Source organism: Taudactylus pleione, unplaced genomic scaffold, assembly GCF_031769625.1.
Source record: "Taudactylus pleione unplaced genomic scaffold, aTauple2 ptg000457l, whole genome shotgun sequence".
In the NCBI taxonomy this organism is placed as follows: Eukaryota; Metazoa; Chordata; class Amphibia; order Anura; family Myobatrachidae; genus Taudactylus; species Taudactylus pleione.
Window position 1 is genome coordinate 3631830 of NW_028284859.1, and position 13390 is coordinate 3645219.

General features: G+C 45.8%; 1 protein-coding gene across 1 annotated transcript in view; it reads left to right on the plus strand.

Annotated features, from left to right (window-relative positions):
* IL18 (interleukin 18) overlaps nt 1-13390 on the plus strand; it is a 57473-nt gene that overhangs the window by 14474 nt on the left and 29609 nt on the right. Inside the window, exon 5 of the mRNA XM_088448545.1 lies at nt 11759-11887. Coding sequence (XP_088304671.1) covers nt 11759-11887 — 129 coding nt within the window. The remainder of the gene's footprint in view (nt 1-11758; nt 11888-13390) is intronic.

Here is a 13390-nt window from a genome sequence, read left to right on the forward strand (position 1 = left end):
GATCTACGAACAACATGTCTACACATGAGATATGCAGGGGCGCAGGGAGGGCGGTTCCAGTGGAGCGCGCCGAAGGTGTCTGGAGCTGCCGCCCGCTGTGTACGTGGCAGCTGTCTAAGATGACAGCCTGATGGGCAGAGGCGGTCTGTGCCGGGGGGGCATGGTTCCATGTGCCCCCCGGGCCGCAGCGCCATGCTGGTAGTCTGTGTCTCTGTGACACAGCTGCACCGCGCGTGTAGTGCTGACCGGATGGAGTTTGGTCAGCACTACACAGTGACAAACACCCAGCCGCTGGCCCCGGCAGCAGTGTGTTTGTTTTAATTAGCAGCCAATGAGAGTCTGTAAGACCTCATTGACTGCTGCTGCGCCCACTGCCGGAGCTGGGCTCCATCTTATTTCTCCTGCAGTGGGTAATGGGAGAGGCGTCATGATGTCTCTCCCGTAATGTTCAAAGTGATAAAGGCAAAACCCGTTCTTGAGCAATAAACCTAAACAACCTGCAGCTCAAAATGCACCTGGGGAGTAACACATAAAACTCCCTATATACTGAAGTAAAAACACAAAGAATAGGTGAATCTATATGAGCGCTGGGTTAGGACTATGAATGCATTCTAATGAATGAAATACTGAATTCTGTGATGATCACAGAAAAGATATGAATTTAATGTATATTAGAAACAGACATACAAAATGGAATAACAGAAACAATACACAAATGGACTGGATAAGGACCACCTATACACTCCCTGGTAATCACTGGGCAAAAGTCCTCGCTCACATGGAGCAATGAAAAGCAGTGCGGACGACCTCTGCTACCAGGACTGCTTTGGATACACCATCATTCCCATCTGGGCTCCCCCGTTTTGCTTCTTGCGGTGGTGCTGTGCGTCAAAGCCCGGGACCTACAGCTAAGGAAGCTATCCCACCGCAACCACCACCAAGGGTGAGAACACTGCTTTTCATTGCTCCATGTGAGCGAGGACTTTTGCTCAGTGATCACCAGGGAGTGTATAGGTGGTCCTTATCCAGTCCATTTGTGTATTGTTTCTGTTATTCCATTTTGTATGTCTGTTTGTAATATACATTAAATTCATATCTTTTCTGTGATCATCACAGATATCAGTATTTTATTCATTAGAATGCATTCATAGCCCTAACCCAGCGCTCATATAGTCTCTCCCATAATGCAGAGCGGGCCGGCCCGGGAGGACGGACGGAGGAACGGCTGGCGGCGGCCGGAGCGGGGATTCAGGCAAGTGGTTTTTATTTTTATTACGTGTGTTTACTGGGGGGACACTACTGGGGGCCCTACAAGGGGGATGACTATTACTAGGGGCACTACAAGGGGACGACTACTACTGGGGGCAATACGAGGGGGACGACTAGTACTGGGGGACCTACAAGGGGGACGACTACTACTAGGGGCACTACAAGGGGGGGACTACTACTGGGGACACTACAAGGGGGGGACTACTACTGGGGGCACTACAAGGGGAGGGGACTACTACTGGGGGCACTTAAAGGGGGAGAATACAACTGGGGGCACTACAAGGGGGGAGACTACTACTAGGGGCACTACAAGGGGAGGGGACTACTACTGGGGGCACTTAAAGGGGGAGAATACAACTGGGGGCACTACAAGGGGGGAGACTACTACTAGGGGCACTACAAGGGGGGAACTACTACTAGGGGCACTACAAGGGGAGGGGACTACTATAGGGGCACTACAAGGGGAGGGGACTACTACTATGGGCACTGTATAGGGGGGAGGGGACTACCACTGGGGGCACTGCATCAGGGGACCACTACTGGGGGCTCTATATAAAGGGCAATAATGAGGGTACTGCATAGGGGGGGGACTACAACTGGGGCCACTATTTAATGAGCACTGCATAAGGGTTACCACTATTGGGGGCACTGCATGAGGGGGACTGCTACTGGGGGCACTATAAATACGAGGCACTGCATAGGGGGTACCACTACTGGGGGCACTGCATAGGGTTACCACTACTGGGGGCACTATATAAGGGGCTTACTACTGGGGGCACAAGGGGCACTGCACAGGGGGGACCACTACTGGGGGCACTGTATAAGGGGCACTGCATAGGGGGGAATCACTACTGGGGGCACTACTGGAGACCTGCATAAGGGGGTCCTCTCTTGGGGCACAGGGGGCACTGCATATGGGCACCACTACAGGGGGTTGCCCCATATCTTTATTTTTACATTAATCCCATATGGACCCGCCTTCTCCCTTGAACACTTGAGAAAGGGGGTCACCGTAGCACGCACGTGCTCCGGGCACTCTGGCTACACGCTACTCCTCTAGAGATATATACGCAGAAATAATGGGTGCATAGCATTATGGAGACAGAACTCACCTGAATGAAACCCAAGGAGGGGGTGAGTGATAAAGGCCTGTTTGAACATGAACAACCTGTCTGCAAGCTCAAAAACGTAAGTGTTGAGTGAGCACTTTTTTCTTTTAAAGAGGAACAAAAATTGTTTGCAAAGTTGTTGAAGTGTTATTGCAAAGAAAAGCAGGTGGTTATGACATTTGTTGCAGCAGAGAAGACAGGGCTGCAACTCTGGGGGGCTAGAGGTGCACGTGCACCAGGTGCCGGAATGCAGGGGGTGAAAGAGGGCTGACTCACGGTGGCTTGGGGGCTGCAGATTCAGAAAATGGCCATCCAAAAATGGCCACCGACAAGGAGGAGACAGATGCTAAAGGTCCATATTGGACCTCTAGTGTCTGTCTCCCCCTTGGCGGCGGCCATTTTTGGATGGCTATTTTCAGCAGATTCCATGCGGACGAGCCGTCCGCATGGACTCTGCTGAAAATGGCCATCCAAAAATGGCCATCGCCAAGGAGGAGATAGACACTAGAGGTCCTACTGGACCTGTAGTCCAGTTAGACCAGTGCAAGTGCCGGGAGAAGATGCTGAAAGCTGCATCTTCTGTGAAACCCCCTGGCAACGAGCATAAACCCCATAGCAACGAGTATGAAACCCCCTGGCAACGAGCATGTAACCCCATGGCAACAAGCATAAACCCCATGGTAACGAGCATAAACCCCATGGCATCGAGCATATAACCACTGGCAACAAGCATAAACCCCATAGCAATGAGCATGAAACCCCCTGGCAACGAGCATGGAACCCCTGGTAATGAGCATAAAACCCCTGGCAATGAGCAGGTAATATTAAAGTAATTAGAAGCCTTACTGTGGGGCATAAAATGGTGTCGGGCAAATATGTAAGTGGCACTTTGGTAATAGGCATTATAGTGTGTAACATAATGTGTAATGGGCATTAGGGTGTGTGGAATAATGTAAGTCACTATACCAGGGACGTTTGACTAGTGCACTGCCTTATGGAGGAGCAAGGACAAAATCCAGGTACGGGAAGGGAGGGGGCGCAAAATTGCTGCCTTGCACCGGGTGACAGATATCCTAGTTTCAGCCCTGGAGAAGTGGTAATTAGTGCAAAACCTAGTTTGTGGATGCTGACAAAATAAAGTGTGTTTCTCTGTCTTGTTAAAGCAGGTTGTGGTACTGACTGAGCAAAGATACCTCTTGCAAAGGCTGTGAAAGTGCTTGATACATACTGGTAATTGTGGTGCCACATCAAGTGAAATGTTTTGCTGTGCTAAGAATAATTTTGAAAGCGTAGTGTGATACAGTGTGAGTACAAAAGCTGGTCCTGTGTTTATGCTGTGTGCCAATATATATGGGAAAATAAAAATATATATTCTTCCAGAAGGAGCCAGATACCTGAAAATGTTCAAGCTAGAGAATTGCAACTCCAGATTTCACAGGCAGGAAGTAACGCAGTTGTGGTAACAGAAGATGATATAAAGTTGTATAAACTCTTATAGGATAACCATTTATTATTATTATAATTTATTTATATGGTGCCACAAGTGTTCCGCAGCACCTTACAAAGCACATAAACAAATTGTAGACAAGTGACTTACAGAACAATACAATACAGGACCAGGACATGGATAATATATATTGCTACATTAGCAGCCATAACACCCAGATAAGTAACAGAGCATAAGCAACCAAGTGTTAGGTGCCCTAGTGGTGAGTAAGAAGTAGATTAAACTAAAGTACAGAGAAGCACAAGAGGGTAGAGGGTCCTGCTCGTAAGAGCTTACATTCTAAAAGGGAGGGGAAGACAAACAGGTTTGACACAGATGGGGTAGATGGGGAGGAAGTAGCAGGGAGTTAGAATGATAGCTGGAAGGCTTTGATGAAGTAGTGGGTCTTGAGAGCCTGTTTGAAGGATTGCAAAGAGGTGGAGAATCTGATGGGGAGTGGGAGAGAGTTCCAGAGGTAGGGAGCAGTGTGGGCAAAATCTTGGAGGCGGGAGTGGGAGGAAGTAATCAGCTGGCATGAAAGGTTGCATGCATTAGTTGAACAAAAGAGAGCGGAGTGGAGATTGAAGGGAGATGAGATCAGAGATGTATATGGGAGAAGATTGGGCGAGGGCTTTGTAAACGAGCGTGAGAACCTTAAATTGGGTTCTAAAAGGGAAGGAGATCCAGTGGAGGGCTTGTATAGAGGGGATGCAGATGTAGAGCATTTGGAGAGGAAGATAAGCCATGAAGCAGCATTAAGGATAGACTGGAGAGGAGAGAGATGGGATTTGGGGAGGCCAGATAGGAGAAGGTTAAAGTAGTCCAATCAGGAGATGACCAGTGAGTGTATGAGGGTTTTAGTAGCATCCTTGGTGAAATAGGGTCTGATCTTAGAATATTTTTGAGATGGAAATAACAGGACTGTGAAAGGTTCTGGATATGTGGTTTGAAGGAGAGGGATGAGTCCAGGATAACTCCAAGACAGCGCACCTTTGGAGTAGATGAGATAGTTATTCCATCAATTGATAAAGAAATAGTGGGAAGTGAGGTTATGTGGGAGGGTGGGAAGACGATCAGCTCTGTCTTAAACATATTAAGTTTAAGAAATCACTGGGACATCCAGGAAGAGATATCAGAGAGACAGTTGGAGATACGAGTCAGAAGAGAGGAAGAGAGATCAGGGGAGGAAAGGTAGATTTGAGTATCATCAGCATAGAGATGATAATGGAGGTCAAAAGAGCTGATGAGTTCACCTAGAGAGGAAGTATAGACGGAGAATAGGAGAGGTCCAAGAACAGAACCTTGGGGAACACCTATTGTAAGAGGCTGTGGGGGGGAAGAGGAGTCATGAGAGGAAACTGAGAAGGATCAGTCAGAGAGGTAGGACGACAGCCAGGAGAGGGCAGTGTCACGTAGACCAAGGGAGTGAAGGATATGCAGCAGGAGAGGGTGATCCACAGTGTCAAAAGCAGCAAAGAGATCAAGGAGAATGAGAAGAGAGTAGTGACCTTTGGATTTGGCAGCAAGGAGGTCGTTACTGACTTTTGTGAGGACAGTTTCAGTGGAGTGGAGAGAACGGAAGCCGGACTGAAAAGGGTCAAGAAGGGAGTGGGAGGAAATAAAAGCGGTAAGACGGTTGTAGACAATCCGCTCAAGGAGTTTGGAGGCAAATGGGAGGAGAGAGATGGGTCGGTAGTTAGAAAGAAGTGTCGAAGCTGGATGATTGGCTAAGACAAGATCAGCATAAAATAAGATCGAAACGACGCCATCTTGTGAATGGCCGTAAGACACCATTTTGGAAATGAGATCGGCAAGACGCCATTTTGCGAATGGCCGCTCAGCACCATTTTAGCTAAACTCACACTTAAGTACATATGGCGATGCTATTATTAGCATTAGGCGATCGCATCTTTTACCATACCTCATACACACATTAATACACACAGTTGCGCTGTTAACATGTGGCATATTAGCGAATGTATAAGGCCCAGTATGAAAACGCTATTCATTAGCTTAGTAATTTGCTATGACCCTATATGTATATACTTCTGTGTACAGGCCCTATTTCTCAGTTGCAGTTATTTGCACAGGGAATAGTGCGGGTTGGGTATTGAATGCCGGGGCTTGGGATCCCATTGTTCAAAATCCTGATGCCGGCATGCTGGCAGGGTTAGGATACCAACACCTGTCGGTAAATATCCTAACCCTCCCACCCCAAACCCTAAACTTAACTTTCCACCCAGTGTCTAAACCTAACCTCCACCCCTCCCACCCCTAGTGCCTAACCTTAACCCTCTCCCTAGTGCCTAACTCTAAGCCCCAACCCTCTCCCTAACCCCACTACTTACCGTCGGGATGCCAGCAACGGGATTCTGACTGGTGTCTTGATTCCGGGGCCGGCATTCTGAGCGCCAGCATCCCGACAGCTGGGATTGAAACCGCATACACTGTCATACCAGCAGGAAATCCAGATGTACCAATGTTTCAATGTACAGTTCAGAGCCCAGAGATCACATGTGTAAAACTAAGCTTAGAAGATTACGGCACAGTTAGATGACATCACCACTGTGAGACCATCACCAAGACAACCAGAAAACAATTGAGATAAAAAAACAGCAATAATCAAATACAGAAATAAGACATCAAATAAGTATAAAATATGCATACTAGGAATAAATTGCTGTTATGAATCAACAATTTATGTAAAAAAAATGAAAACCACATACATGGAGTCCCAGCCAGACAGCTAATGACATGCTGGGTGTCGTAGGTCCGGTAAGAGGTCTGCCATAGGGTTATATTTGATTCCTTTTGATCCCACAAAAGCAATGAAGTCCTAAAGATTTGTTGAGTCCATGAGGGATTCAAGTATTTAATTTATATATTCAACGCGACTCACAGCGTAGTAATTGTCGCGTTCTGTCACCCCCTCTAATAGGATGAGGGATATGATCATGATCATATAACGCAATGTGGATAAATTATATCCTTCTAGTAATCAATAACGTGAAACTTGCTGGTCACTAGAACCATTGGCAACAGCCGTGCGGATGGCAGATCTATGTAGCGCCATTCACTCCCTAAACTGTTTATCAGTTTTACCCGTATACTCAACCCACAAGGGCAAGCAATTAAATATATAGCATGCATTGTGGTGCATGTAAGATGATATTTAATATAATTTTTTTTTTAGCACTAATAGGATGATTAAAGCTGTGCCCTGGAGTTAAATATCTGTACATCAGACATTTACGACAATTAAATCATCCCTTCCTTGGCATAAGAAAATTAGTCTGTACATCATCTCCTAAATTAGTATTGTCTGACTTACAGTACAATAGGGAAGTCTCTGAGGTTGCGACCTCTTTAATAACAGGACATGATTTGAGTATCCTGCAGATTCAAGTCAGGGTCATATTTAACAATGGGACAAGTTTTTTTGATGTAGCACTGATGCCTCTACTTGATATATTAAATGTATTAACCCTTGGTAAATATTTGGACTTAGATGCCTGGATGTTGTGAGAAACCAAATGCTCACAAGATAACACTCTCTTTTTGGTTTCAATTATGGTATTGTAATAACCTCTAGCAAGAAATGTACTAACGTAGTATCAATCTGAAGTTCTCTTGTAGCTGGATCACTACACATCCTCCTGGGTCTGATAAACTGAGAATAAGGAAATGCTAATTTTAGTGGACTAAGGGCCTATATTCAGACTTGGGAATACAGAGAGATATCTCTCTCAACTGATCATCTTGGTGAAACCATGCTGCACTGCAGGTGGGGCAGATTTAAAATGTGCAGAGAGATCTAGATTTGGGAGGAATGTGTCCAAACTGACATCTAAATTCTAGAGTAATAATAAAGCTGTGTAGTATTTGTGGGCTACATGTAAAAGCAGCCAGTATTTACCCTACATGCAAAAAATAAATTATGTATTTACACCCCTAGCATTGCAACATGGTTTGTCCAGATACACAGTTAAGTGCTATCTCTCTCTCTATTCCCAACTCTGAATCAGGCCCTAATTCAGCAAGGATCGCAGATGCGATTGTAATAGCGATTACGCGCGCAGTCTCACTGCGATCTCTAAGCACAACTTAAGGATGCCCACCTTGCTTTACACACATCCGTAATGTTTAGCAAGACTGCAAAACCATCGGTAACATTGAGTACAATCGGAGCCTCACGCACACTGCCACATGGTCAGACCTAACTCAGAAATTGATAACCTCGGCGCACGCAGTGAAAGGCCAAGCTGTGTATGGCATTGCAGTGGATAATTTATGCACGTCCCTGCAACGGCGTTCAAACGCACTGGCACGCCTGCGTTTCGTCGACCTCTCCCCCGTCACCATCCCCAAACGGTACTTCCTGTCAATCACTCTGCGATGGGCCTGTGTAGCCAATGCGGTCGCAGTCCCAATTGCAGTGGAGTGTTCATGCACTGCGATGCATGCGCAGCACGCAAAAATCATCCGATTGCGTGCATAATCGCATTTGCGATCCTAGCTGAATCAGGTCCTCGGATGGAAATTTTTGTAATGCAAAATTTAATTACATTCAGTAGCAGAGTATAGGGATGTAACTATCAAAGTTCCATCCAAACCATTTCAACATTCAGAAAATTAACTGATTTGTCATGACTACAAAAAGAAAACTTAATCGACCTCCTTGATACCAGACCAGATGATAAACAGATTGTCAATGTACCTGGTGTAAAATAATATAGCACCAGATACACTGGGATCTTTGAAAACAGAAAACATGTAGGTATTAGAGTACAATGGGGCCACTCCCAGGGAATCGGTATGTAATGCTGGCAGTCGGGTTGCCTCCTTTCAAAATACCGACAGCGGTATCCCGATGGTTGGTATCCCGACAGAGATGGGTAAGTATACTTACCCTCCCACCTTCTCCCCCTAACCCTCCCTTCTTGTAGCCTAATCCTAGCCCTCCACACCCTGCATCCTAACCCTCACCTTTAGTCCCTAAACCTGTCTCCCCCCTTCTTGCCTAAACCTAACTCTGCCCCTAATCTCCCCCAAAAAACCTAACTGACTCTACTATGCTACCTAAACCTAACCCCCCCCCCCCCCCCCCCCGCGGTTAACAGCAAAGATACCCCATATTTACCTGGTCCGTGCTGGCGTCTGTCTGTGTTCCAGCATTGGTATTAGGATAGGCGTCGATATTTTGACGCCTATCTTAAGTCCCGTGTCGGACTTTCAGCATCAGGATTCAGACGGGCAGCATGCTGTCCGCCGGTCTGATAACTACATCCCCACTCCCAGATACCTGGAAGAAAAAATTGCCATCATGATAGAAAAAACATTTCAAAACTATTTTTAGGAGCTCATGGAATAGATTTACACCAGGACAATAATAAAGAGGATGATTACTAATAAGTTCCTAACGGGTTCCGGACTATAGATAGACAGTAAAAAGGTTGACGGTGTCTAGTTAGACACCAGATGTTAGACAGTCAATAGCTCGACTGGGCCAAAAAGTGAACAGGAACAAAAGGTTGACATGTAAGAAGGTCGACAGGTACAAATGGTCGACGGGGTCAAAAGGTCAACAACAACTGGTCGATACATGATTTTTTTGTTTGTTAGGGTTAGGCACTAGAAGGGAAGGTTAGGGTCAGGCACCTAACCCGATGGTTAGAGTTAGGGTGAAGATTAGGGCTAAAAGAAAAGGAAAATCATGTGTTGACCAATTTTGTGTCGACCTTTTTGATCCCGTCGAACATTTGTACCAATCGACCTTCTTACATGTCGGCAATTAGTGTGTCAACCTTTTGTCCCAGTCACCTATTGACTGTCTAACATCTGGTGTCTATCTAGACACTGTCGACCTTTTTACTGTCTATCTGTTAATCCACACCCTTTCCTAACTGATTCCAAACCTTCATTATTAGGAATTAGAGTATACAAGCTAGAAACATCTAGACTGTTTAATAAAAAACTGCCAGGATAAATAGGGGATAATTGTATGAGCTTATTCAGAAATGATGTTGTGTCTAATAATTAAAAGTTCTTGTAGCTCATGATTGTCAGGTCTGGAGACTCTGGATTGCCTGGTAGAGACCGGGATACCTGCTCAGTGGTGGTATGGGAAGTTTGGAGTAAGGAAGGTCGAATATAAATCCTCTTCATAGATGTTATAGTACTATTAGGTATGTAGCAGGATAGTATTGGAGGGAAAGGTGCATTAAGCAAAAATAGAACTAGTACTGGAGTCAATACTGGAGTCAGACTGGAGTTAGAGAGTACAGACTTTCAGACCGGATTGGGACCAGACTAGGAGTAGAGACTGTAGCCAGAGCAGGACCTGACTTAAAACACAACTGGATCCGGAATGGGACCGGACTTGGAATGTACGCTGGATCCGGAATGGGACCGGACTTGGAGTGTACACTGTATCAGGAATGGGACCGGACTTGGAATGTACACTGGATCCGGAATGGGACCGGGCTAGGGGGCAATTCAGACCCGCTCGCTAAGGTGCCATCAGGGGCAGAGTATGCAAATTTTGCGATCGCAAGGCATGGTTTAAGGACGCCCACTATGTCTTAGCGAGTGGCAGCAGTGCAAACCCATCGCCGGTCTAATGACGCCTACTTTTCCTTCGCAACACACATCATCTCCAGGAAGTGTATGCTATATCAGTAACATCAAGAGCCATCGGAGCTGCTCGCAGCCCTTGAGGTCGACACTATCCCACCGCAAGCACTGCGATTACTGCAGTGTGAAATACAACCAGGTGACGTGTACAATGACGCTTCCATGTTAATTATGCACGCCCATGAAACGCACAGCGCTCACAAGCGGCTCGATGTTTCCCCACGGCGCATGCGCCGCATCCGGCGTGCGCATGCGCAAGCCCCGCCAAGCGACTGAACTTCAGTCGCTGTGGGGCTCGCTACAAGTCGGGGCAGCTGTTGATGGTGAGTGACAGCTCGCACCGTTTTGTAGGCGGGGAAGGGGGGGTGGCTGCACAAATGCAGGCGTTTGCTGTGGTAGGAGATTGCTTAGTGAAAAATATGTCATTTAATTACTCTACCTTAGTGGTTCCCAAACTGTGCGCCGTGGCACCCTGGGGTGCCTCGGGACACTTGCAGGGGTGCCTCAGGTTGGTGGTCCCGCACCAAATCAAATTATTATGGTTAATGTAATGTAATGTGGACAAACAGAAGTGTAAACCTGTCCACTACCACTACATTACTGAGCCTAAGGATGACAGGTAAACACAATTTACTTCACTTTACTACATTGTTTTCTGAATTTCTTAACAAGCTTTTGGCTTAGAAGTGCCATGAAAGCAGTGCTGATACTCTAGAGCACCGTGATACAAAAAATGTTTGGGAACACACTGAGTCTAATTAAAAACATGGCTAATACTAACTTCCTTCCCTTTCCAGTGTTTTTATAACTTGAATAGTTCCCCAGGTAACCATAATAGCTTTCATTCATAAACACGGTAACAACAGAAATGCAATTTTTGAAATGCAGCCAATAAAACCACCAGGTGTTGTATAGAAAGTATAACACAAATTCATGGCTGAAATAACAATTTCTAACAATTTACAATATAACATAGATTCGGAAGAGTGATAGGATGTTGTTTAGTATTACGATGAATCATGGCAATAAACCACATCCTTTCTCTCTTCTGAATCTACTATCTTATACTGTAAATTGTTGGTTATTAAGCTAATATTATAGCTATAAAGTTATTATACTGATAGCAGAATTTAACCCTGTAGTAATTGGTATTCTAATAATATGCTTTGTCCAGTTTCTATGTAAAAAAGAAGCTGGACCCAATCTCTGGAAGGCACCATGTCAGCAAATGATTTACCTTGTTTCTCTTTGGTACTTGCAGATGAAACAGATGCCTTTAAATGCAGCGAGAATGAACTGCCACTAATGTTTAAGAATTACCACAATGACCTGCTGATTGCACACCCAGAAGAGTCAATTGCCAAGTTTCAGTCAGTAAATGCGGCTGATGGTATGCTTTACAGTAATTGTCTCCTTCTATTTGTTGACATAGTGGGGCACATACAGTATATGTTAGTGTGTGTCGTCTCTTGATTAAGGGCCTGATTCATATTTGGAAATAGAATAAGGTAGAGCAAGTAACTGTGTACCTGGAGTTGCAAGATGAAGTTAGGTGGCGATAGTGAGCTGTGTGGGGAGGGATCCACCTGTGGGGAGGGATCCACCCACACAGGAAGAAAAAGTGTGACCACACTTAAGGGCTACTGAGTGGAATCAGTCCAAAGAGGACTGAGGCAGACCAATCAGGTCAATGGGCATTGGAGCTGTAAACGCCAGGAAGTCGTGTCCAGATCTGCAGGTGGCAGGAAGTACCACAAATCTCTAAGACCGTGTCTATGTTGTGGGTTCAATTCCCACTACGGCCCTAACTGTGGGGAGTTTGTATATTCTCCCTGTGCGTGCGTGGGTTTCCTCCCACACTCTAAAAATATACTGGTAGTTAATTGGCTCCCAACTAAAAAAAATTAACCCTAGTGTGTAATATATGCGTGTACATCTGGTAGGGAACATAGGCCCTCATTCAGAGCCGTTCGCTATTTGTGGTCGCTCGTTTAAAAACAAGGGGTGGCTATTCAAATGATCCGTACGCACATTGCAGTCTGTTCACACCTCTAAGTCTGAACGAGCGAGCAAAACATACGCTCGTTTATTTGTTAAAAACGCCCCCTGGCCGCTCGCATCCTACGTCATGTCCGCTATTTATTAGATTAATCGAGTACATCGACCAGCGTATGAACTGCTCGCTATTCTTGTGGTTGGTGTTTGCTACCACAAATTTGCGAGCAGTTCTGGCTATAAAATAACCCAGTGACGTGGTCACTGACGCTGCTGTTTTAAATATGCACACCCATAAAACGCCCGTTTTGACCTTTAAGCACGCCTGCGTTCGGATCTCCACTCCCCATTTTCAAGCACCTTCCCCTGTTACCACCCACATACGCCTCATTCTGTCACTCAAAATAGCAGGCACTCGCTATATTGCGTACCAACGATTTTCGGCCGCACTGACTGGTTCGCGCATGCGTACTAAAAACCGTACGCATGCGCAGATGTGCAAACATCGCTCGGAACGAGCGTACTGCCGCTAACGAGCGGCTCTGAATGAGGGCCATAGATTGTAAGCTCCACTGGGGCAGGGACTGATGTGAATGGACAAATATTCTCTGGAATATGTGTGTGCTATATAAATAACTGGTAATAATAAATAAATATATGAAGTTGTGGCAGCCAAGCCAGGCCCGAAGTCCGGTGGCCAGAACTGTGAGAGACAGGACTGAGACTGTTTGCATGCAAACTAGCTGCCCTGGGTCGAGCAGTGAGCTAGTGTCTTGTGTGAGGGCTAGGTTGTTTTTATTCTCCATTTCATGCTGTAAGCTGACAGTAAAGGCGCTCATCCACTTGCCGATTTCTATGAGCGAATGAACTATATCGTTATCGTTCAATCGCTTATGAA